This window comes from Lagenorhynchus albirostris, chromosome 16 (genome assembly GCF_949774975.1).
Source record: "Lagenorhynchus albirostris chromosome 16, mLagAlb1.1, whole genome shotgun sequence".
NCBI lineage: Eukaryota > Metazoa > Chordata > Mammalia > Artiodactyla > Delphinidae > Lagenorhynchus > Lagenorhynchus albirostris.
The window spans coordinates 36,364,378-36,391,323 of NC_083110.1; the positions used below are offsets into that span (position 1 = coordinate 36,364,378).

The following is a 26,946-nucleotide window of genomic DNA, read 5'->3' on the forward strand; positions in this document are numbered from 1 at the left end:
TAAACTTATTCCCAGATATTTTCTTCTTTTGTATATTATTGTAAATGGAATTGTTTTCTTAGTTTCCTTTACAGATTGTGCATTGCTGATGCATAGGAAAATTTATTTTTGAGTGTTGGTCTTGTACTCTGCAACTTTGCTTAATTTGTTTATTAGTTCCAGTAGAGTGTGTGTGTGTTCTATGGGATTTTCTATATGTAGAATGTTACCTGCAAAATAGTTTCTCTTCCTCTCCAATTTCTTTTTCTTGCCTAAATACTCTGGCTAGAACTTCCAGTATAATGTAGAATAGGGTGAAAGCAAGAATCTTGTTCCTCTTCAGTGGAAGTTTTCTAATTTTCAGCGAGTATGATGTTAGCTGTGGGTTTTTCGTAAATGTCCTTTGTTTAGAAAGGGTCTTGAATTTTGTCAAATGCTTTTTCCACAGTGATTGTGGTTTTTCCCCCCCCTTTATTCAATTAATGGGTTTATTAGATTTTTTATAGTGAAAACTTTTATATTTAGAATTAGCCAGCTGACTCAGTTTAGATGGTCCCAATTTTGTTGGCAACATCCAAAGCATTGTAGCCAGGAGCCAGTTAAACATATGCCTTCTTCTCTCCATCAGGCCTGATCAAGGTTAGCCATGTCAATGTCAGAGCTTCTTCACAGCCTGTTTAATCTGGTGCTTGTTGGCCTTGACATCCACAATGAACACGTGTGTTGTCTTCCATTTTCTTCATGGCTGACTTGGTGGTGAGGGGGGAAGCTGATGACGGCATAGTGGTCAAGTTTGTTTCTCCTAGGGGCACTCTTCTGAGGATATTTGGGCTGCCCCCTGAGCTGCAGTGTTTTGGGCCATTGGAAGGTGAGTGATGGCTAGATCTTTTATTTTATGGCAGTGTTTGTGGCGGTAGATGCCTTTCAACACTGCTTCTTGGCCTTCAAAGCCTTTGCTTTAGCTCTGGCTTTGGGAGGGGCAGGGGCTTCGTTTTCCGCCTTTGCTGCCACCTTCGTGGAACAGGTTTCAGATTGATTTCTTATGTTGAACCGTCCTTGCATTCCTGAGAGAAATTCTTGGTCATGATGTATGTATGATACTTGAGCTTGGACTTGGTTTCTTAGTATTTTTGTGTCTGTGTTACTAAGGGATATTTTTATTTTATTGAAGTATAGTTGATTTACAATGCTGTGTTATTTTCTGGTGTACAGCAATACATATACTTTTCAGTTATATATACTTTTCCATTATGGTTTATTACAGGATATATTTTTTCTCCTGCAGTGTTCTTTTAGAAAAATTTTCCATTGAAGTATAGTTGATTTACAATGTTAATTTCTGCTGTATAGCAAAGTGACGTAGTTATGCATATACATACACACACACACACACACACACACATATTCTTTTCCATTATGGTTTACCACAGGATAATGAATATAGTTCCCTGTGCTAAACAGTAGGACCTTGTTTATCCATCCTATATATACTGGTTTGCATCTGCTAATGCCAAAGTCCCAATCCTTCCCTCCTCTATCCCCTCTGGTAACTACAAATCTGTTCTGTTTCTATTTGATAGATATGTTCATTTGTCATATTTTAGATTCCACATATAAGTGATATCATATGGTATATGTCTTTCTTACTTTGCTTAGTATGATGATCTCTAGGTTCATCCATGTTGCAAAGGGCATTATTTCATTCCTTTTTATGGCTGAGTAATATTCCATTGTACACCACACTTTCTTTATCCACTCAACTGTCAATGGACATTTAGGATGTTTCCATGTCTTGGCTATTGTAAGTAGTGCTATGAACATAGGGATGGATGTATCTTTTTGAATTAGTTTTGTCCAGATATATGCCCGGGAGTGGGATTGCTGGATCATATGGCAAGTCTAGTTTTGAGGAACTTCCATATTGTTTTCCATAATGGCTGCACCAGTTTACTTTCCCACCAACAGTGTAAGAGGGTTCCTTTTTCTCCACACCCTCTCCAACATTTATTATTTGTAGACTTTTTTTTTTTTTTTTTGTGGGCCTCTCACCGCTGTGGCCTCTCCTGTTGCGGAACACAGGCTCCCGACACGCAGGCCCAGTGGCCATGGCTCACGGGCCCAGCCGCTCCGCAGCATGTGGGACCTTCCCAGACCGGGGCACGAACCCGTGTCCCCTGCATTGGCAGGCAGACTCTCAACCACTGCACCACCAGGGAAGCCCCTATTTGTAGACTTTTTAATGATGACTATTCTGACCGGTATTATAGGATATTGAATATAGTTCCCTGTGCTATAGAGTAGGACCTTGTTGTTTAACTATTTTATATATATGTTAACAAGGGATATTGGTGTGTAATTTTCTTTTCCTGTGATGTCTTTGGCTTTGGTATAAGGGTAATACTTTGTCTGGCTTTGGTATAAGGGTAATACTAGCCTCATAGGTGTTAGGAGTCCAGTATAATACTATAGTTCACAGTAAGCCTTATAGAACTATTTGGCTCTCAACACCGGTAATTCTCAATAGGGAGTGACTTTGTCCCTGACAGGACATTTGGCAATCTGAATACATTGTCACAACTTAGGGATGCCGCTGACCTCTAATGGGTAGAGGTCAGAGATGCTGCTATATATCCGACAATGCACAGGACTGTCCCCCAAACAAAGGATTACCTGGCCAAAACGTCAACAGTGTTGAGGTTGAGAAATCCTGTCTACACTATGTGTAAGCTTTGATTTAAAAAAACAAGCAAAAAAAAGCCAGTAAGAGTTGTGAAAAAAATTAAAAACACACATATTACAAATAAAACTTTTGCAGAGGTTTCTGTGCAAGGTTCACAGATGTAGTTTTCTTCATGTGCCATGCTTTGACGGCCTTACACGTAGCAGGGCTGAGAAAGCCTGCCAGGGATGTTTAGGGAATAGGTAATTTACTTAAAGCTTGTGAATTAAGATGCAGGCTTTCTTAAAACTTGATTTTTTTTTAACTTCCCTAAACTTCAACCATCAAGGGGTGATTAGAACACATTTCTGGTGTAGGGGTTTGAGGCAACAGTTAAATAGGTGCTACAAAAGCCATCTGTGGCTATTTCAGAAACAATTAACTTTAGAGTATTATATATAAGTTTTAAAAAGAATTTTATAAGCAGATAAATTAGAACATTTCAGTGAAACCAAGAGTAATTGACCAGAATTTTCTTATAACTCAAAACTCCAGGAACCAAAGTTGACACACTAGTGCTGTGTTGCCTTTATATAGCTAGTATGAACAATACCAGTTTTCTGACAATATCAATAACACCCATTAATGCATGTCTTTAAAACACCACTATAAATACTCCCAATATGTTAGCCAAAGACCACACTAAGATTTATCATCCCGCTTTCACATGACTAGACTCTACTGACCCACCTGGTACTGTTCCAGATATTCTGGAACTTGCTTTCACATCACTTTCCCCCTATTTTATTCATTTTTTAAAATATTTATTTGGCTGTGTCGGGTCTTAGTTGCGGCACATGGACTCTTTGTTGCGGCATGCGGGCTTACCTCTAGTTGTGGTGCGTGGGATCAGAAGTCCCTCTCCCCTATTTTAATGTTCCATCTAGAGTGCAAGTAGATATCACTGTGCTCAGGAAGGCTAGGTGCCATGGGCTTGTATGTCTACTCCTTGACCCGATGCTCAGAACCATGGAAAGGCAGAATCAGGACAAAACAGACACAAAGTCCAGCTGAAGGTTATGTTTCAGATCTGGCAGCTGTGTAAGCGGGTGGAATCACGTCTAGAATCTACTTCTGTTGATTACAGTTAGTATTGTCTTCTTACATCTCGTGGCTAAATTATTAAAAATGGACCATAATCAATGAAACCTTCTTTCGTTAAAAAGTACTATGTATAAAAAGGTATATAAATTATGTTAGTATATCAGCTTTAAGCAATAGAACATCTTCCCCAAGAATAGCCATTGATATTGTTTCATAGAATGAAAAGCAAAAGAATTCAAGGAATAAAATTTTGGCAGCTCAAGGGCTTCCCTGGTGGCGCAGTGGTTGAGAGTCTGCCTGCCGATGCAGGGGACACGGGTTCGTGCCCTGGTCCGGGAAGATCCCACGTGCCGCGGAGCAGCTGGACCCATGAGCCATGGCCGCTGAGCCTGCGCGTCCGGAGCCTGTGCTCCGCAACGGGAGAGGCCACAGCAGTGAGAGGCCCGCATACTGCTAAAAAAAAAAAAAAAAAAAATTTGGCAGCTCAAAACATTGTGGAAAGAAATGTTATATAGGTGGTGGTTTCAAAAATTTCAGAAACCCAATTATAGTTTTATCTACTAAAAGAGACAAATACATCAAATACAAAAACACAGAAAAGAAACATAAGCTTTGGAAAAGGTAGTCTTTTTAATAACTGCTTTTGTCACCAGGTTAAGTCATGCAGTTATAAAGTAGTTAGAAATTTCTGAAAGGATATTATTGTTAAAAAAAAAAGAAAAGCTAATTCTTACATAAATAATATCTAGTACTTCATTGGGACACCACTGTTCAAAAGGCCCTGGCCAAACAACTCCCAAAACACAACCCCAGGTTGTTTCCAGCCCACTGGGAATGAAGCCGTGTGCAGAAGATGAGGCCGCTAAATGAGGACAAAGAGCCAGGGCCACTGGCAATGCTCAGAGCCGCCAGCCAGACTCCAGAGGGGCCCACGTGGTTTTCTTCTGGGGCACTCTACTTGAATTATTGTTCAATTAATCAACACAACAGATCTTCAAAAGAGGACAATTAATTAACATGATAAGGAGGTTACTGCATTCTTTGGACTATATGTCATAATTGTGGTTAGTAAATTCCAACAGTCTTAACAAAAATAGCCTCCGTCATTTGCAGGTATGAAGATAACTTAATTCTCTACCAGGCTTTTTATTTTTGCTGGATGACAATATGCAATTGACAAGTTATAAATGATACTGTTTTATGTTATAAAAATACTAGCTTTTTTCATTATGTTTACAGGCATTCACTGCTTGAGTCAAGGTTAGGCTTGTTAAGTGATTAAAGGCAATTTTATTACAGCAGCATGTACTTATTTTATTCTAAAAGAATAAAATGCATAAAGAGAAAGTTTTTTTTGTTTGTAACCTATAAAATTGAGTTATTTTGCTGATGTAAAATACCAATAACTCACTTGAGGACCATGCTACCTCATGAAAATGCCATATACCTGCTTCTTAAATGTGTCAGAGCACCTGATAGATCTGTCCAGAGCTGAAGTGGCAAGTGACTGACTGCTCTTGGACAAAAGGTGCTTTTCCCAGGGCTACAGCTGACTGTGCTGGGAAACAGCCATGGAACAAGGCAGCACAGGCAGAGGGAAACGACTTTATTATTTAAAGGCAAAGTGCCCAAGTGGCTCTCTGACATAGCTCATTTCTACTGTCACTTATTAGCTTATTTATGATCCCCTACCGTTTCTTCTCAAGGGGCTGATTTGGATTGACTTGTTGAGAATGGTGTCCATTATCTATTAAGTCATGAGAGAGAGATTTCTGTGGTTACATGTAAACTTGTGATAGGTCTGCAGATGAAGAGGTGAAGAGGGTAGTGAAGAAGTCAGCTGCAGTCTGGTCCGGTCTATGTGAAGGTCACACCAGCTTCATTGTACACCTTGAAGACTTTCTCAATGGCGTTGACATAGGCAGCTGTTCTCAGGTCCAATCCCAGGTTATACTTCATGGCTGTGCGCATGATTTGCTGAAATGAAGGAGATGTGATGTGGAGATGGGATGTGACCCTGACTCAAGTAGCCAGGCCATGAACACACAAGGCACATAACAGCCTGGTACAAGTTACCCTAGTACCACTTCAGGACTGGACTTGGGTAGCCAAAGAGAAACTACTCAGGCAGTGAAACAACCTCGAGTCAGGAAGGACTAATTCTCTGGAATTAATACAAATTACTGTTTAGATGACAGGAGGATGCTGCTCCTTAGAATTTAAGATGTGAGTTATCTCTGTGCCCTTTAGACATCCTGTAATCTGGAGCAAGTCTGATATACACTGTGGTAATTAAATGAACTAAGGATGGGGTGATGAAAATGTTCTGGAGTGAGTGGTGATGGCTACATAGCCTCGTGAACATACTTGAAGGCTGCTAAATTATATACTTTAAAAGGGTGAATTTATGGTATGCTAATTATCTCAAAAAATTAAAATTAGTATCTGCTTCTGCTATTTCAACTTGACGCCAAGTGGATAGAATCTGAACTCAAAAAGAAATTAAGAAAACTGGACTCGAACTGTGCTTAAGGCTTTGAAATAAGGATCAAGTGGTCCAAAAACCTTTCACGTATACCAGATTCTATGTAGTAAGGTAGCTTCCTGTAGCTGTAACAGAGTGGTGCACTAGGCTGCAACCCAGTTTGGCTGACTAAGCTAAACATGATTCCTTCTAACTTGGCATTATTTCCCAAAGTCTGGAAAACATACGGAAGATCCTAAAAACAACGCCCATCATTTAAGACTGAAAAAGCACATGTTTTGGAACATTTAAACACATCGCTATTTTCTGTCACTGCACACACAATCTGGCAGCTGAGATGACACCGTTGAGCTGTATTTCACGTAACTACCAGAAACGCAAACAGCATCTGTGTACATACCCTTGCAGAGCGCTCCATGGTGTAAGCTAAGCCAGAGTGCACAATGTCTTTCTCAGAGGCACCCTGTTAGGAAGAAGAATAGTTTAACAAAACCATAAAGACATGCTTCACCTATAAGAGCATAAAGGATTCTTAAGTCAATATACAGCCGGATAGAATTGTTTTTTGTCTTTCAGGAAAGATATACTTAATTTCTGTATAGTATCTTGATACCTATTTAAGTAGTCATGTTTTAACCATAAGTTAGTTTTCACTATATCTGACAGCAAACAAATACTCATGAAATTAATATCATGGTAAAACACCACAGGAAAGTATGGACCAAGAAACATAGGCCAAGTAGTGGGCTCAGCACCGATCAACCAACCATCTGAGATGCAGACCGCAACAACATGTTACCCTGTCGGTGTCAGGGTACATTCATCTCCGCTCCCCAGCACACCACACAGGGCACCGAAAAGAATCCAGCTACCTCCAATAGCAGCTGTGGGGTAGAATCCTGCCTGTATATTCAGCAATGCCACAAACTTTAAAGCTGGAGGGATCTTAGCAGCTCATAATTAACCACCCTAATTCTTCTGATGAGGAAACTGACAACCAGAGAAGTTGGCCAAAGTTACGGGTAGCTTTTTTTAAAATTTAATTTTACTTATTTTATTTTATTTTTGGCTGTGTCTGGTCTTAGTTGTGGCCCGTGGGCTCTGTAGTTGGCAGCATATGGGATCTCTAGTTGAGGTGTGCAATCTCAGTAGTTGTGGCCCACGGGCTTAGTTGCCCTGCAGTATGTGGGATCTTAGTTCCCCAACCAGTGATCGAATCCATGTTCCCTGCAGTGGAAGGTGGATTCTTTACCACTGGACCACCAGGGAAGTCCCCAGGTAGCTATTTTTAGAGCTGGGATATAACCCAGCATCTTTGACCACCAAATCAGCTCCTCTCTTTCCTTTGCCAATTATCTCTATAAGTCAGTTTGTTTCAATGGTTTCCTCTAATTTGTTTTTTGGACTGCTTTCTAAAGTTAGGACAAATAACTATCACCACCACTCTTAATATGATATATATAGCTAGCAAACACATCCTGATATGCCAAATAAAAACTTGTTGTTGGTGAGCCACTTTTTATATATGCTGAACTTTATCTAAGAAAGTATATTTCTGTAACACTTATATCAATTAAGAAACATATGGGGGACTTCCCTGGTTGGTGCAGTGGTTAAGAATCTGCCTGCCAATGCAAGGGACATGGGTTGAAGCCCTGATCTGGAAAGATCTGACATGCCTCGGAGCAACTAAGCCCATGCGCCACAACTGAGCCTGTGCTCTAGAGCCTGCGAGCCACAACTACTGAGCCCGTGTGCCGCAACTACCAAAGCCCGTGATCCACAACAAGAGAAGCCACCGCAATGAGAAGCCCGCATACCACAACAAAGAGTAGCTCCCGCTTGCTGCAACTAGAGAAAGCCTGCGCGTATGCGCAGCAATGAAGACCCAACGCAGCCAAAGATAAATAATAAATAAATTAAAAAAAAGAAACATATGGAACTTCCCTGGTGGTGCAGTGGTTAAGAAACCACCTGCCAATGCAGGGGACACAGGTTTGAGCCCTGGTCTGGGAAGATCCTACATGCCGTGAAGCAACTAAGCCCATGCGCCACAACTACTGAGCCCATGTGCCACCACTACTGAAGCCCGTGCACCTAGAGCCCATGCTCCGCAGTAAGAGAAGCCATCGCACTGCAACAAAGAGTAGCCTCCACTCGCTGCAACTAAGACACAATACAGCCAAAAAATAAATTAAATTAAAATTTTTTTTAAAAACCTTAAAAAAAGAAAAAGAGAAACATATGGGTTAAGCTTTGTTTTGTTCTACCAAGTTAAGAACAGGAAAACTTGCTTTACAAGTGGAATACTGCTATTCCTTTCACCCACTCATTCATTCACCAAACATTCATTGAGTACCTACTATGTTCCAGGCACTCTTCTAGGTACTGAGGACACAGCAGAAAACAAAATAATGAAAATTCTCTGTTCTCCTGGAGTTTATATTCTAGTTAGAGGAGACAGCATATAAAAAACCATGAGGCTGAGTGAGATCACCAAAATTTTGAATTCAGACTGAGAAGTGGTTCAGGGACTGAGGACTTCCAACGTTAACAGGGTACAGGGATGACAAGGATCAGCAGAAGGACTGGCGAGTGAAGCAGGAGGAAACCCAGGAGGATGTGGTGTCCTGGAAGCTAAGAAATATTTCCAGCGGGAGTGATCACCTGTGCCCAGTGAAGTAAGATGAGGACTGAAAAATGACCGCTAGGTTTGGCGATGCTGCCACCACTGGTTACCTTGACAAGAACAGTTTTGGTGAAGTGGTGGGCAGAATAGGAGGTTTGAGTATAGAAGAACTGGGGACAGAGTATACACAACTCTTAAGGAGGTTTGCTATACGAGAAATAAAAATAGCAAGACCTGGAAGGGCAAGTGGGATTAAGATTTATATTTTTTAAGGCAGCATTTGTTACATTGATAGAAATGACTGAATAGAGGGAAAACTGATGATGCAAGAGAAAGGGGAAGGTTTGCTTGAGCAGTGCATTTGAGAGACTGAAAACAGGCCATCCAACGCCCAGAACAAGACTCGGGCTGAGATGGAAGCACAAAGAGTTGCTCAAGAGTACAAGACAGGGTACAGATACCAGGAGCTGGGTAGATGTGGAAGTTCCCTGACTGCTTCACTTTTCTGTGAATAGATACCAGGTCATGAACTGGAGTGCAGGGAGAGAAAAAAGGAGAAAATATTGATATAATTAACCAAGAGAATGAGAGAATGAATGGAACAGGGAAAAGTAGTTTAACTGCTGGGCAGCTGAGAGCCTACTTTAAGTTTGAAGAGTCAGCAGGGCCTCCTGCTATAGCGGAGGAATGGAGGGGGCAGAGAGCTGGATTTCATCAGGGTTCAGGTGTTAACAAGGGAGTGTGATGAAGCAAAACAAGGCCACAGAGTTACTGTAATGATGGTCAATGGAATTTAAGTGAAGACAGGTGTGATGAAGGACAGTGAAAAGATAATGAGGTCAATGATGTAGGTCCTGGAAGGGCCACAGCATGGCTGGGGAGGGGGAAACTAAAAGCAAGGAGCTGGGGGAAAACACTGGGTTTTCAACTGACACTTATTACAAGACTCCTGCAATAAGTAAGTCACTAAGAGATAAGAAATAGCATTAAAGTCTAAAATTAGAAGCACCGAAAGCATTTGAAAACTGGAAGACTGATACACTGGGCAAAGATTATTTTAAAAAAGGATAAAAATGAAAGGCATCATGGCTCTGTCTTCCTAACCAACTGGCTGTCCTCTTCACTCCCTCTCCACGTTTCAGTCTGATTGACTATGTGGCAGGCGTGTGTTGTGACATGGGGCGACCACAGGGAGGAGCAAGAATCCCATCTTAAAGCCGCAGCAACAGCAGGGCCTATAAACGCACTAAGTGACTTGCGATGGAAGGATGGATGAAATGCTGGCAGTCAGAGAGGACTTTCAGGAAAAGCCACTGAGATGTGATACTCAAGCAGGGAGTGGGTCTGGGTGTTCCAGAAGGAGGGACCAGAACTAAGACACACGGTTCTGGGAAAGAGGAAGGTTCTTTGAGGAGAGTTACCCGGAGTGGCAAAAGCATCTTTTCTCCTTCAAAACAAAACCCTTAACATTTCCCCATTTTGCAATATAGTCTTAAATTATTTCCCATGACTGAATATTTCATAAGAAGACATATTATCACTTAGCCATTTCCCTGCCCCCCACACACGCACACTGGAGTGTAAAATCAAACCTAATTTTAAAAATGACTGCAAACACAGTTCCAATGACATCATGCATGGACTCATTCCTCTCCTTTAAAATTGTTTTCTTAGGATTAACTCCCAGAGGTGATGTTATTATAGGTGTCAAAGGGCAGGAACTCTTTAATAAGTCTTTTGCATTGTCATCAGAATAAAGGTACAACTGCTTCACAACAGACATGGTGAGTATAAATCCATTAATTGTTTATGCTAGTTTAATACATTAAAGAATCCTTATTTTAATTTATATTTCTTTAACAACGAGGTTAAACATTTTTTTTCTAGGCCGACTTCCTCTGATTTTTTTCATGTCGCCTGCTACTTACTGGTAAAGAAATTCTCTTTGTGATGTGTATTAATATATCCTGTCAATAGCTAATTAACAACAAATCGTTTTTCTCATCTATTTTCTTTGACTCTTATTTGTGTCCATACAGTAATTTCAATTTTTTATATAGGTCAATCTAATGTTTACTTTTCAATTCTTTCCATTTCTCTAAAGCTTAAAATAGTTAAAATACACAATAACTCTTCACCATTATGTTAGAATCACTTGTTGAGTCATCTGTATTGTAAAAGTATCAAAAGCAGAACATGAGTTATTTCAAACTAAGATTCTTACTCCATTTTTGGAATGTAAGGAAAGAGGAAGTCATGTAACTGTCATTGATTACCACGCCTTAATCCCATTTAATACAGCTGGCCTGACCTAAAGAAGAGAGCAGGCAGCGTATGTGATGCCGCCACAAGCACACTCACCGATATCCTGTCTTGGAACTCTGCTGTGGGTACAATGGGAATAGTTCCACCATGCTTTCCAAATTTCCTTTCCAAACTCTCTTGAACAGACACTATAAAAAGCCAAGAGATGAAGATATGATATTGCTAGTAGAAAAAAAACGAAGTAGAAACAAAAGTAGTCCCAAACTATATCCACAGCCCCAAACACTAATGACATAAAACCTTCAACACTAATAACATAAAAGGGTTACTCACTTAAATCTCAGTTAAAAGGAGTAAAAAGCACTTTGCCAAATTCCTATATAAATGTGAATTTAGGTCACTGCTCTGTTTCCATAACACCCATTAGCAGGGATTTTCCTTGGCTCTTTTAAAAAGAAAATGCTGAGGGAAAAAGGAATGGAAATCGATGGAACACTTCACCCAGATTCTCAGAGTGGGCTCAGTAAAGCTCAGCTGGAGGTCTTGGTCTTATTTCAGCTTGAGGAAAATTCTAGTGTCAACTCTGGAGCCTATTCTAGTCAAAGACAAAACAGTATTCTCATCAGAAGACTCAGAAAATTCTTGACAATAGATAGGGCTTTACCAAACGCAACCTGAGATAGAAATGGATGAGTATCAACAGGAGCTCCTGGTTTAAAATGATACTCTTTATACTATTAACTTACAGATTAGGTTCTGGGAACCAGAACATACTTGCAGAATAAACACTGGAATATAAATATATTCCAGAGAGTTAATATAGTGAATACCTATAAAGAAACTGTATATTTTTGGTCTAAGACGCATGAGTCAGAATAGTTTTCTGTTCTGAGACTAAACAAAAAGGAAATTAGCCCTTTTATTAAATGCAGGCTTTCCCCAACCTTTTAGATGGCCCAAAAGATTACTTCTGCAGAACAGGATAATCAGAACTTACTGAGCAAGTGGTAGTTAGAATCCCTTTCATATTTGAAGGTCAGACGGCCATAGCTGACATGATTTAGATTCTTCAGCCACTCAAAGTAAGACACTGTCACTCCTCCAGCATTCAAGTAGAGATCCTGTACACAAAAAAATGAGGAGATGATGGTCTTAATAAAAGCTTACAATGAACGTGAGCTCATGGTTTAATATCAAAGTTTTAATATCAAAGCAGATTAAGCTTCAAGCTTCCCAAATACATCTTAGATAGTATCAGAAATTTTACACTTAAACAAACCCCCTTCCCAATACATCTGAGGCTTTCTCCCTTTGGAAAAAAAATAATTTACTGGTTTATTAATCAGCAAGCATTTGATCAGAGGTTTTAGAGCCTCTTCACCTAAAAAAATCTGACAAAATTGCCTGCCCACTAACCACTGGTTTGGATGGTCCAAGGGTGTCTTGCCAGATTAGTGTTCACTCTTCCACTACATAAAGGCAGTCTATTTCAGTTAACCTGAATTTAAGTGCTTTCAGCAAAAGCAGTTCTTCAAAATGCATCACGAGTCCACACTAACTTCTAATTTCCAATGACCTTTTGGTACAGACCCCACACTTAACCACTGAAAAACTTAAGCACATATTACTCATATTAGCTTTCTGAGTAAGACAGCAAGGGACATTTGCAAGTTATAGTAGTACTTCTGGCACGTTATACATTTATATAACTGGACTTAAGAAGTCTAAATACATACTCAAGAAAGAGCCTGAAGTTGGAAGAAAATGTTCAGGTCCAGTATAAGACAGGCTTATTATATTAACCACACTTCTACTTTATTTTCTTAAAAGCAAAATAAAGGGACTTCCCTGGTGGTCCAGTGGTAGAGAATCTATCCTGCAATGCAGGGCACGTGGGTTTGATCCCTAGTCAGGGAACTAAGATCCCACATGCTGCGAGGCAACTAAGCCCGCACACCACAACTACTGAGCCCGAACGCCTCAACTAGAGAGCCTGCGTGCAGCAAACTACAGAGCCCACACGCTCTGGAGCCCGTGTGCCACAACTACAGTGCCCACACGCCCTGGAGCCTGCGTGCCACAACTAGAGAGAAGCTTGCGAGCCACAACCAAGACACTGTGCGCTGCAACAAAAGATCCCTCATCCCACAACTAAGACCTGACGCAGCCAGAAATAAATAAATATAGATAAATAAATAAATAAAAAAATAAAGATGAAGAATTCATCACTAAGCCTTGGGAAACTAACAATCCTCCTCTCCCCCCAGTTCCTTGCAAAAGATAATTATGATTCCAAGTACATATAAAATCTGGTAAACGTAGATTACTTACTGGAATAACCATGATGTTCCTCTCTAGGAAAATCTTATCAGCTTCTGGAGTTGTCGGTCCATTGGCACCTTCAGCAATGATCTGCAAGAAAGTCGCGAACATAGAGAAATGCCAATAACACCGTCAAATCCCCTCCAGCTGAGCTCAAGAGATGTGTGGGGGATGGGGCTGTGGGAGAGAAGCAAAATCCCACTTTAAATTGTATGCTTGGGGACTTGTATGGCCAAAAAGTTTATTTGGGATTTTCCATAAGATGGTAACGAACCCGAACGAACACTTTGGCCAACCCAATACATCCTAATAAAGCTGTTTTCTTTTTTTAAAAAAAGAGGAAACCCATTAGAGCTTTTCTATGACTCTCAGTGTCACTCCACATTGGTAAGGTTGAAGCCATCATGCTGTGTCACCTTGGCTTTGACTCTGGGTGCATTGGACTTGGTCAGCTGCTTCTCACTGGCAGCAGGGATCAATATGTCACAGTCAGCCTCCAAGATGCTCCCTTCATAGATCTTTGCTTTGGGGAAGCCCAGGATTGTTCCATGTTGCTATAATTGATTGAAAATCAGAATTAATGGTTGCAACAGAGTTTAAATGTTTATGTTTAGTGCCTATGATATGAAGACTCATTTAGTAGGAGGTCTTTGAGTTACATTAAAAAAAATAAGCAAACAAAATGAAAAGACAACCCACAGAATGGGAGAAAATACTTGTAAATGAAGCGACCAACAAGGGATCAATCTCCAAAATATACAAGCAGCTCATGCAGCTCAATATCAAAAAAACAAACAACCCAATCCAAAAATGGGTGGAAGATCCAAATAGACATTTCTCCAAAGAAGACAGACAGATGGCCAAGAGGCACATGAAAAGACCCTCAACATCACTAATAATTAGAAAAATGCAAATCAAAACTACAACGAGGTATCACCTCACACCGGTCAGAATGGCCATCATCAAGAAATCTACAGACAATAAATGCTGGAGAGGGTGTGGAGAAGAGGGCACCCTCTTGCACTGTTGGTGGGAATGTAAATTGGTACAGCCACTATGGAGAACACTATGGAGGTTCCTTAAAAAACTAAAAATAGAGCTACCATATGATCCAGCAATCCCACTACTGGACATATATCTGGAGAAAACCATAATTAGAAAAGCCACATGTATCCCAATGTTCACTGCAGCACTATTCACAATAGCCATGACATGGAAGCAACCTAAGCGTCCATCGACAGATGAATGGATAAAGAAGATGTGGTACGTATATACAATGGAATATTAATTACTCAGCCATAAAAAAGAATGAAATAATGCCATTTGCAGCAACATAGATGCAACTAGAGATTATCATACTAAGTGAAATAAGTCAAAAAGAGAAAGGCAAATATCATGATATCATGTATATGTGGAATCTAAAATATGGCAGTCTAAAAAGGATGAAATAATGCCATTTGCAGAGACCTGGATGGACCTAGAGATTGTCATACTGAGTGAAGTCAGACAGAGAAAGACAAACATCATGATATTGCATATATGTGGAATCTAAAACTGGTACAAATGAACCTATTTACAAAACAGAAATAGAGTCACAGATGTAGAAAAAAAAACTTATGGTTACCAGGGTGGGGGGAGGTGGGGAGGGATAAATTGGGAGCTTGGGATTGACACATATACAGTACTCTATATAAAACAAATAACTAATAAGGACCTACTATATAGCACAGGGAGCTAACTCTACTCAATACTCTGTTATCACCTGTATAGGAATAGAATCTAAAAAAGAATGGATATATGTATAACCGATTCACTTTGCTGTACAGCAGAAACTAACACAACACTGCAAATCAACTATACTCCGATAAAAATTAATTTTAAAAAAAAGCAATGCAAACAGATTTCAATAATACTTATTTCAACTTTACAACATTCAGGTGGTCAAACTGTTCAGATATTACACTAACATACCAATTTGAAGTCTTCCAGTTCCTTTGGGTCAATACCATCTGGATTCCATATGCTCCCATCAGATTCACCAACACCAACACATTTAGCACCAAAACGATGTAAATATCTCATAGAGTGCAGGCCCACATTACCAAATCCCTGTGAAGTACAGTTGTACATGAAACAAAAATCAAAGTCCTAGCATAGACGATAAATGTCATATTCTGACCAATACAATTCTGTTGGTTTAGAAGTAATTCTCAAAATCCTTCTGATAAAAGAAACAATGTCTCTCTTCAACAATAAATTTGCTTTGGAATGTGGAACCCAACCCTTTGTCCTCTGTGATAATGAGTCCTGAGGACATTCAGTGACATGCAGCCTTGCTGGCCTATAAAGAAATGGCAGTGATGTCAATGATGCTATCTAGGACCTCAGTTCCTGATGAGCAGATGTCCTATGGTCGTGAAAAGATAAGTCAGTAATTGGGAAGGGTATGGGTTTTATTTTAAAGTAGGATTTAACTTAATTTTGATTCCTCTAAGTAAACTAACCAATCACCACACAAAAGTTGAAATTTGGATCATTGTGTAAACCCCTCTGTATACACATAATAGTTTAAGAGATGTCCCCTTCTGGATACAATTGCAATTTAAATATCAAACAAAAGAAGTTGATGATAGTTTCATGTTTCTGAGAGATACTTGGTTTAGTCACATGAATCTTACCAAGGTTCAAAAAATAAAGGATGTATTACTCTGCATATGTCCATTTTAAAACTTAAGAGATCCAAAGAATCAAATTTTAAAAACTGCAAATCTAGGGGCTCCAATCGAGGAGGAGTACAAGGATGTGCAACTCACCTCTTCCCAGAAATACATCAAAAATACATCTACAAATGGAACAGTTCTCACAGAATACCTACTGAACACTAGACCTCAAACACCTGAAAGGACAAGAAAGATCCCCATATAATCAGGTAGGACAAAATGGAAGAAAAAAGAAAAAAGGAACTGGGATGGGACCTGTGCCCCTGGAAGGCAGCTATAAAAGAGGAAAGGTTCCCACACTCTGGGAAGCCCCATCACTGGTGGGAAGATCAGAAAGGGAGCTTCAGAGGCTCAGGAGAGAGCAACAACTAGTTTGTGGAAGCTTGGGATTAGGAGATGCAAACTATTATATTATAAGATGGATAAACAACAAGGTCCTACTGTATAGCACAGGGAACTATATTATAACTGAATCACTTTGCTGTACAGCAGAAATTAACACATTACAAATCTCCAATAAAATTTTAAAAAATGCAAATCTTAAAACACTGAAAAAAATTATTATTATATGTATATCAGTTATTCTTTAAGAAAGCAAACATTTTTACCTGAACAACAAATGTTTTATCTCCAAATCCTGGTGTCATTCCTAAAATACTCATGTAAGAAGCTTCATTGATGAAGTTTTCAATCCCATGGAAAACTCCCCGACCAGTAGCAGAGATCCGTCCGTGGATTCCACCCTGACTGATGGGCTTACCGGTAACACAGGCATGGGCATTAATATCCTGCAAAAGAAGGGCAAAACATAAAAGATGAAATATCAACATCAATTTCTATGAGGACCAACATAAAGAAGCATTAAAGTGCAAACACATTCTCATTTAACTAATATGCTCATTAGGAGTGTGTGTGTGTTTAAGGTATACGTTCATCAATAGGGGTAAGTCTCGCCTTTTCAAGTTTCTGTTCCTAGAAAATATGTAATAAAGTAGACTATTTTCTGATGGGAGAAACAGGGTTTTTAGGAATTAAACATCAAGGAAATACAAACAGCAGGATCACACAAGTAGAGGGAGTTCAGCTTAAAACTATTATTCCTTCACCAAGTGCTTAAGCCCTACTAAGTAAGGGTATACATGTCACCTGGAATTGTCTTAAAAGTTATCATAAGACTTGAGCACGTCACCAGAACAGAACCTAAGATAGGAAGAGCCACTACAGTGTTCATGGATGGGAAGACTCAACACTGTAAAAATATTTTTCTGCCAAACTAATCTAGAAATTCAATTAAGTGTCACTTTTAAAAAAGAACTTTAAAAGATAACTCAAGTTCACCTAAGAGTGGATTAACAAAAGTATTCAAGAAATAAAAAAGAAAGAAAAAATAACTAAGCTTTGCAGGGCAACTGGAATACCTATCAAGATAAAAAGCCATTAATCCAGAAATTCTAATTCCATACTATATATACAATTGTATATATACAAAAAATTGTGTATATATAGTATGGTATTACTGGGGTTAAAAAAAAGGGGTACACGTGGGTGAGACACAGAGGCCCATGCCCATGTGTCAGTAGAGCACCTCCTGTAGTAGCTGTTAGCTCTAAGAAGCCGAGTGGGAGAGTAAGTCTTCTCCTTCCTGTACTCTCTGTATTGACAGTATGCATGTATTCTGGTTCAGAAACAAGAATAATTAGAAGGAAGAAAGGGGCTTGGGAGGGCTTCCCTTCCAAGGGATAAACTGGAAGCAACCAGTTTAGCATATACTATAAACTGTAGCAAGCAGAACAGTGCATAATAGACAAATCTGTTGTCTTCTGTGGGACAGGAGAAACTAGAGACAGTCTTATTGTATACAGGAAATGAGTATTACATACAGGAAGCATTTTAAGTCAGTGGCTAAAGTATCGACTATTTAATAAATTTGTTGAGGCAACTTGCTGCCCATGTGATGTGAAACAAGATAAAGTGCCGTACTTCATATCATATTCCCCACCCCTCAATGTATGTCCTAGCTGGGTAAGTTAAAAAGTGGCTGTTTAATAAGAACTTTTAGAATTGTATTAGCTGTATCATTACCAACAAAAAGAACAAAAGTAAAAACAACAGAACAGTCTAGTAAAGTGATTTATGGAATTAGTAGTTTTCCCACGGTTTTCCTTCATGAATAGTTAATGCTTATGAGTACAGAATTGCAAACCAAGTTAAGTGCCAAATGCTCTTGAACAGAGAAAATGCAAATGCTGGAGCTGACAGCAATCCTGTCAGAGGTCAGGCACGGTGCCGGTTGGCTGGCTGGCTGGCTGGCTGCGAGATGCCCAGCATACCTAATTGTTTTGGAAGCCTGGGCCCCGGTGGAGAACTTCCTTGCTCTCCAGCACCCACACTTCTGGGCGAGGCTAGGCAAAAGAAGCTGCATGTTCAGGTATACGTCTGAAAATAAGAAACAAAGACTGCGGCTTCTTACCTTAGGCTCTGATTTTGTATTTCCTATCACTTTAAGGAGGACAGTCTTTTACCAGTGTTTAGTCCAAGGTTTAGTTGGCAGGGCCTCATAAAACTTTCTTTTGTCACCTTTGGGAGAGAGCTACGAATAACAATGTACTGCCCACTGTTTTGTACTGTTCAATCTAATGCCTTGCTTAAAAAAGAATGAAAGACCATAACCAGAGCTCATTTAACATAAGAAGGTGACATGGAAGAGCAACATTTTGGAAATGGCAGTCAAAACCAAACTTCTTTGAAGTGTCTCATACTGCTCCTGTTTTATTTCAGGGGATTTGTGGAATTTACCTGGTTCAGTGTTTATAAATATTTATTTTTTATGCTTACTGAGGGCCAGTTATAATTATACTATCATTCACTTAATCCTCATGACTGTCTCATGAACTAGGTGCTATTAGTATTGTCATTTCACATATAAGGAAAGTGAGGCACAGAGAGCTTAAGGCACTTGCCCCAGGTCTCAGAGCTGGTATGTGAAGGAGCCACTCCCAGAATCCAGGGTGTCTGAGTGTGCTCCCAACTACACACTACATCACCTCCCAGGAAATGAGACAAGCCTAAATTCCTCCATTAGATGCCCCCTTCCTTCCTTTTAGAGGAAACAATATTCCTCCTCTTCTAAGGCTGATCTTTCCACTAGGGCCCTTAAAAGATGAATCTGTGGCCCACACCAATCAACATGCCAAGAACAGCAAAAACCTTTCTCTTAGACAACAGGCACCTTTCGAGCTGTCGCCTCTCTAGTGCCATTTTTCTTAAGTGAGGGCTACTCTTCATGCCCTACTTCCCTCTCAACACGCCCTTGCAGTCTGGCTCCAACCTCACTATTCCAATCTAGTTGCTGAATTGCTTTCTTCTCAAAACCACCCCCTCAGGACATCCACAACGGGAAGCTCTTGGCACTTCTCATTCTTTTCTAACTAATTGTTCCTCCCCTCCACCCCCCAATCACTCTTCAATCTGTCCATTCCTCTCCAACTCTATGGCAGGCCAATATCATCTCTTTTGGACTCCTGTGTAGTCTCCTGTCCCCAACAATCCCATTCTCTGCTGCACACAGAGTGAAGCTTACTGTGTCACACACCTGCTTACAATTAGCACTTCACTGGCTTCCCTCTGTTTTCAGGACAAAGACCAAAGTCCTTGCTGTCACCAACAAGGTAGGAATCTGGTCCAACTCTCCTCTGCTGGCCTCTCTCATGCCCTCTCTACTCTGGCCACCATAGTGTTCCCTCAGCCTCTCAGGTTCACCTCTTTTCACATCAGGACCTTTACCCAGGTGCTTCCTTCTGCTTCCAACCCTTGGCCAGTGCCACTTCCCCTGGTTGATGTGTACTCATCTTTCAGAGTGCAGACCAGAAGGTTACATCTCAAGCAGGCTTTTCTGATCCTACTCCAGAGACGTGGTCAGGTCCCCAGTACTCTTCATAGCATCAAAACGTTTCCTTCCCGGGCTTCCCTGGTGGCACAGTGGTTGAGAGTCCGCCTGCCGATGCAGGGGACACGGGTTTGTGCCCTGGTCCGGGAGGATCTCACATGCCGCGGAGCGGCTGGGCCCGTGAGCCATGGCCGCTGAGCCTGTGCTCCGCAATGGGAGAGGCCACAACAGTGAGAGGCCCGTGTACCGAAAAAAAAAAAAAACACCACCACCAACAAAAAACTTTTCCTTCTAGCCTTTACCCCAATTGTATTGAACTCCTTGCTGTACTTTAAGCCTCCTGTGTAGTAAGTGCTCTCTCTATATTTTTAAAATAAATTGTGAGCAGTTAGGGTAGGGGGTCCCTGGAGGAAGAGAACCAGGCATGGCTTTCTTCACATGAGAAGCCATTTTGTGATCTAAGCCATTTTGTTATCAAAGTCTGTCTACAATGTTTGGACTTGAACAGGTCTCAATTATTAATGATCTTAAGGGAACAAAAGAATGTTATCAAGCAAGAGAAGTAACAATAGCCAAGGTAATTTATCAGTTGTAAAGACTCCCAGTTCTGTTTCAATGGTAAAGATAAGCCTGAAGTGCTCAACCTTCAGATCAACTGGAACCTAAGGGATGACGATGTTGACCTTTTCTGATCTTAGTGACTTAGCTAAAGCTTGGACTATGCCAACCACCCAAGTCCCTTCATGAATATGCAGGTACCCTTAACTTAAAACTTCCCCAATTTTGCTGTTCAGGGAGACACTGCTTTGGGAGAGATCCCAGTGTTCTCCCTACTTGCTGCAAGTGATAAATCCTTCTACCGATCTTTGGCGGTTGTGTCTTTTGGCTCGACACCCACCAAGAGATGAACCCAGTTTTTGGGTAACAAAATGTCTTTTCAACTCACTTTCTCTTCCTACTCCTTAAGTGTTTTTCAAGGTTCCATCCCTTTCAAGGACGAAGTTAGTTGTTCTTCTTGTGTTCTGTGTTAATAGCACTACTTCTGCTCAGTCCCCAGACTCTTAAGTCCTCCTGGTTCTTTCTGACTCAGTCCTGTCCTTTTCTTTGGTCCCACAGATGCAACCCAGTCCTGCTGAGTCTACCTCTGTCATGAGCCAATGCTTCTCCCCAGCCCTATCGCTCCTGGCTGTGAAGACAGACACTGACACTGTGGAGGCCATCTCTTTGCTCCAGCCTAACACTGCTGCCGCCCCCTCTCCCCTAAGGAAGGGTCAGCATCAAAGGCTCCCCCGCTGACTAGCAAGTAAAATAAAAACACTGGGACTTGAGTATTTTTCTCCTCTTCCACTTACTTCATCATTCTCTTACTATCTTTCTAAATGTGCCTTATCTTCAGACAATCTGAGCTCTACAGTTTCCCCTCCTATCCTCCAAATCTCCATGTTTAAATTCTATCCATTTTCAATGTCCAGCCCTGACCAAACACCTCTTCCAGGAACCCTGCTTTTAGAAACTCTGCACCCTGCTATTACACTATCTCCATACCTTATCTGCTTAATGTGTCTTAGTTCCTTTGAGGGAAAAGCCCGAATTGAATGCTTCCTTATTTCCCTTTAACTGTCTTGTAATGTATCCTGCCCTGGGAGGTGATCTTTGAGGGCCCATCCCAGTGGTCAGGATAGGGTTGCATACGAGTAAAATCTCAATCCAAGTTCACTGCATTTATGATATAAGATAGAAGTAATATATAAAATCACGATATGATTAAAGGAGAGGAGAAAAACCCAGTGAATTCTCCCCTTATACATATCATCATTTGAACTGTTATTTCTGGTAGATAGCAAATGAAGCCCTCAGAGCTTTGGTGGGTACTCACATAGTGCCCTATGGTGCTAGCATAGGTGTCAGCAATCCAGGACATCTCCCGCTCGCCTGTGCTCATGTCTGGGGCAGGCACATCAATGCCAGGACCTGGGGGCACAGGGAAAGGGCATTGCACCCATTTTTAAGATAAATGCATCTCAAACACATAGATCCTTGCAGTTCTCTATAATAACAAAGCTACCACGGCTAGAAAACTTTAGATTTCATCTAGGTTACTAATTCAAGACATAGAAATACTTATTAAATGTTTCATTACAAAATTTACAGATACACAGTGTTACATAACTTCTCCCACTGGTGTTCACTTGCTATGTGAAATTAGCTATGCACAACTGATAAGCCACTCAACAGATTTCTGAATGTTGCAAGCATAGGCAAATCAGTTTAGCCTCTCTTGACCTCAGTTCCTTAAACTGTACTTAGAGATAACAGTACCATAAGGAGGGTTGTTATGGTTAGAAAGTTTATGTGTATGAGACAGCACAGTGACATACTTGCTTACTGGGCGTGTAAGCCCCTCCTCACCAAGGAGAAAAAGGGAAAAGACACACTGCTGAAGTATTATGTTAAGCCCCATAATACTTTTACCCATGACATAATGCTGCTTTGACCTATTACTCAAAGCTTACTCTGTACAGAAAGTTTTAGGCCTTGACTTTCAGTTCCTCAGATCAGCAAATAAAAAGTTTGAGGATAACAAGAAGCTAGCCCACAGGCAGCAACAAGTGCCAATGACAGCACTAATGCTGATGTCCAGTGAGATCTCAGATGGAAATGTATTAAATGGTGCCCACTCAAATCTGTAAAGGCAGGAATACATAGAAATATACCCATCAAAACAGTAAGAATACAATACAAAACAACCTAATTATTTAATGGGTCATCTATACAATGAAATACTATGCAGCCATTACAAAGAATGATGTACATCCATGTAAATGACTTGGGATCATCACCAAAACATACATGTGGTGAAAAAAAGCAGGTTTCATATAGCATGTATAAGTACCCATTCATATAAAATTCTCTTTATATATACCGCTGTATAATAATTAGACATATTTCCATGTGTATATATGTATGCAGAGGTTTAGAAAGACATACACAAACTTTTTCACTATGTTTAGACTTCAGCATTGTTTACAACTTTCTATATTGTTTTAATTGTAAAATACAAACTCGTTATCTTTATAAAAAGAAAAACACAACTTTTAAATGATTAAACTACTGTCTCCCAAATTAAGTTCTTTCTAAGAGGTATACTTGAGTTCTTCCTATAATTAGTACTTATAATCAACAGAATAAGGTCCATTCTAATATTCTTCTACATTTTAGGGGCCCAGGCCCTACATATGTACTTCTTGATACAAGTTGTGATGTGATGATACAGGATAGGTGTAAGACAACTTTGAAATGGTCAAAGTTTTGTTTTTTACACTCTTGCTCCCCATTCCGTACCCAACTTGTAACTCTTCTATGTCCTGGTACTCTTTTCTTTAGGCGTCTTACAAATATCAAGAAGTCTAACTTCCCCCAATCCACCCTCACCCCATACAACTTTCCTGCTTGGAACAGTTAATGCCATACCCTAGCCTCATCCTCTGACAAAAGGGCTCTACTGTTCCACTGGCCACAATTCCCATTCCTTTACAGTGACATACCTCAACTGGAGGGTAATACAAGTATATTTAATCATATCGCTTTTCTCCTAAGGTATAAATGACAAATTGCTCCCACATCTCTTTAGAGGTATCTACAAAAGTATTTATGCTTGTTTTCAGCAACACCAAGTGTTAAATAAGCTTGTTGCCTCAAATAACAATTCTATTTGGAGAAGGGCAAGTTTGAGGTATGTAGTTTGTAAATCAAAAACGTATAATGATAAATTGTTTTTCAAAAACAATTATTATTCTAGATATGCTGAAGTCAGATAGCTCCCCCTACCCAAAGCAAAATCACAAAATATTATTAGACTTGTGAGTTTTCTACTCCATACAAAATCAATGTATAGGGATGTACAGATTACAAGCAATTCCTGGATTACAGGTAAATTCTCAAATACCTACAGGTGTGAAAGTCCATCCTTTTAAAAACAGGTAACTACCCTTAGGAAAGTTAAAATGCCATCACTCAATCCCGAAACAGTATAAATAAGATAAAAAATTGGCTGAAAAAAGCAACTGCTTTCACAGAACATGAATGTAGGGGTAAAGCTAAAAGGGTAATTTTGGTGCATAGAGATATAGTGGATGAAAAGGGAATTTCACAGTTTACAAAGGTGGTATCAAAACTCACATAACACAATTAACACCCTTGCACAAACTAAAAAAGAAGAGAGAAAGAAAAAGGAAGGACCACTTCTCAACTCATTCTATGAGGCTAGTATTATCCTGCTATCAAAGACTTCTTAAGAAAAGAATACGGCAGACTAATATCTCTTGGAACAGTATCAGAATGAATAAAATACTTATGAATAAACTTAACAAAAGTAGTGTCAGACCTGTACACACAAGCCACAACTACTGAAGCCCGCGTACCGAAACCAAGAGCAGCCCCCGCTCGCCGCAACTAGAGAAAGCCCGCGCGCAGCAATGAAGACCCAACACAGCCAAAAATATATAAATAAAAAACCCCAAATAAATAAATAAATAAAATGTATGTTTAAAAACAAAAACAAATGGAAAGGCATTCAGTGTTCATGGACTAGTTTAAAGTGGAAAATAGAATAAGGTATGAATGTTCTCCCTTGGATGAAAAGTGGCATTGTTGGGGGGGAACGTGGGGGGGTGGGTGGTGGGATGAACTGGGAGACTGGGATTGACATGTATACACTAATGTATAAAATACACTATATATACACTACTATGTATAAAATAGATAACTAATGAGAGCCTACTGTATAAAAAATAAAACAAAATTAAAAATAAAAAGGTTAAGATGGCAACACTCTACAAATAGGTCTACGGAATCAAAGCAAGCCCTATCAAAACCAGAGCTGACTCTTTTTGCAGAAATTGAAAAGCTGACCTTAAACTCACACGAAGTGACAGAACCAGGACCCAGATTCAGGTCTAACTCATAACCTGAAACTCTGTGGAAAGGGAAGTGAGAAAATAACCGAAATGACGTCAGTTCCAAAGGTTTGCTCAGGAGTAGTTCTGTGCCCTAGAGAGGGAAAGAATGCCAACTGCATTCCCTTATGCTACAAAGCTTTCTGGGCCCAGATGTCAGTTTAGCTGCATGGTGGCTTTTGCACATAAGCAAAAAAGTCAAATTGCTAATATTTAAGCTTTCGGTGTTTCAATGAATCACTTTTTAACCTTTGCAATTACAGGGTTCTTGTCAATATAGAGAAAATTAAGCTGGATATCCTCTATATATGGACAATAAATACAACTGAATAAAGTCTGAAACCACTCAAGACTATTAAATACGTTTCAGATTTAAGCTAAGAGTTTAAGCTAAGTTATGATATAAAAAATTACGAAGTCTATCAGAATCAGTAGATATTTCTGTGAAGGAGGTAGTTATCTCATTAACTAGTGCTACCCCTGTACAATGACTGAGTAAGTACAGCTCACGGCAGTGCCAGGGAGGATGCATGCCAAGAATCCAAATGCCTTTTAAATTATAAAAGACAGGACAAATCTAGTAAAGTTCTAGTGTTACTTAAAAGGGGCAGATTTCAAAATAAGGATATATTAAGTTCACAGGAACTTGTCAACAGTGAGAAGAATACCGGGGAAGGAAAACAAGAGGGACAGGAAAACAGAAATATCTTTCCTATTTTAGTCAGTCTTCTTAGTTTTAACTATTGTTAAAGGGGCAAAATTCTATTAAATGATTTTACTTTTTTAAAACAAATCAGAATCTTTCTAGGACAAGAAAATAAATAGACAATTTGCTTGAAATTTAAAGATTAAATAATAATTATATATTACAGAAAAGAATATTGACATCTCATACACAAAATAACACATGACATAGATAATAGTACAATAGAAAATCAAGAAAATGAAGATCAGTACCCTCAGAAATTTAGTCCGAGTAACAAACATTAGGAGCCCCAGGAATCCTTAAAATCAGCCAGTGATGTCACAGTGAGTGTCAATCAGCATGAGCCTCCACACTCCCAGCCTGTGTCCACTGCTTTGAAGGGAAAGGCCTGCTTAAGCCTCCAATTCCAAACAGCATCAGTTTTCTCACTGCTTTCGCAACAGGATTACTATTGCAAAACTGCTTTTTGCATATTAAAAACTGTGTATAATGCAGGCAGTATTTAGTTCCTAAAATCTTTTTGGATGTCACAATTGTGATTGTGCTTGTTGTTCAATGCTGTTACACTGATCAAAAACCTTTATTATGTCTGTACAAGGAGAAGAGGTGGAAGTGACCTCTCCTGGTATCCACACTGTATACTGAGAACCTGAACTTTTCTATTAGAGAGGTGTCATGAACAGGCCCAGGTATGTTCACCATGTTTAACACAGAACCCAATTTCTCAAAGTAAGAGGACAAGTCTCTCTATGCATGTACAGACAAAAGCAGGAGTTTAAATTAAGACAATTACTTTTTAGACGTTCCCACTCTGTGTAAATCTACATGGCAATACATACCAATAAAGCCCTTCTTTGCCAGCTCCATGGTGAACCTCCTTGTGATCTTTTCCAATTCATTATCCTATAAAGGAAAAAGGTGAAACACAAACAATAATGAAAAAATAATTTTTGATAGAAAAACCACTTGTGGAGATAACTAATAGTTGCATCCTATTTTCTACTTATAGGATATTTTCATATATCTTCTTGTGTAATCTTCAGAGCAATTCATAAAGTAGGTATTTCCATTTTAAACGGAAATTAAATTTTAAATTTGAGAGACCAGAAATTAGGTTACGTAAGGAACAGATAGTAGCGCTAAGGCTCAAACCTGTTCTCCTTGTATTAATATAGGATCTTATAAGCAATCCTTATGGTGTATTTTCATTTAAATTGCAAATTTAAAAAATAAAAT

General features: G+C 39.7%; 1 protein-coding gene and 1 pseudogene across 2 annotated transcripts in view; both read right to left on the reverse strand.

The window, feature by feature from the left end:
* Positions 1-524: 524 nt before the first annotated feature.
* On the reverse strand, positions 525-1,041 carry LOC132507528 (large ribosomal subunit protein uL23-like; annotated as a pseudogene).
* A 3,312-nt stretch (positions 1,042-4,353) lies between these two features.
* GLUD1 (glutamate dehydrogenase 1) overlaps positions 4,354-26,946 on the reverse strand; it is a 40,360-nt gene continuing 17,767 nt past the window's right edge. Inside the window, exons 4-13 of one of the 2 annotated variants that reach the window (XM_060127149.1) lie at positions 26,550-26,613; positions 21,926-22,020; positions 16,772-16,951; positions 15,415-15,552; positions 13,860-13,997; positions 13,453-13,533; positions 12,119-12,242; positions 11,218-11,309; positions 6,628-6,690; positions 4,354-5,719 (exon numbers count right to left, since the gene is read on the reverse strand). In XM_060127149.1, coding sequence (XP_059983132.1) covers positions 5,600-5,719; positions 6,628-6,690; positions 11,218-11,309; positions 12,119-12,242; positions 13,453-13,533; positions 13,860-13,997; positions 15,415-15,552; positions 16,772-16,951; positions 21,926-22,020; positions 26,550-26,613 — 1,095 coding nt within the window. In that variant the 3' untranslated portion in view covers positions 4,354-5,599. The remainder of the gene's footprint in view (positions 5,720-6,627; positions 6,691-11,217; positions 11,310-12,118; positions 12,243-13,452; positions 13,534-13,859; positions 13,998-15,414; positions 15,553-16,771; positions 16,952-21,925; positions 22,021-26,549; positions 26,614-26,946) is intronic. The other variant, XM_060127150.1, reaches the window with a different exon arrangement.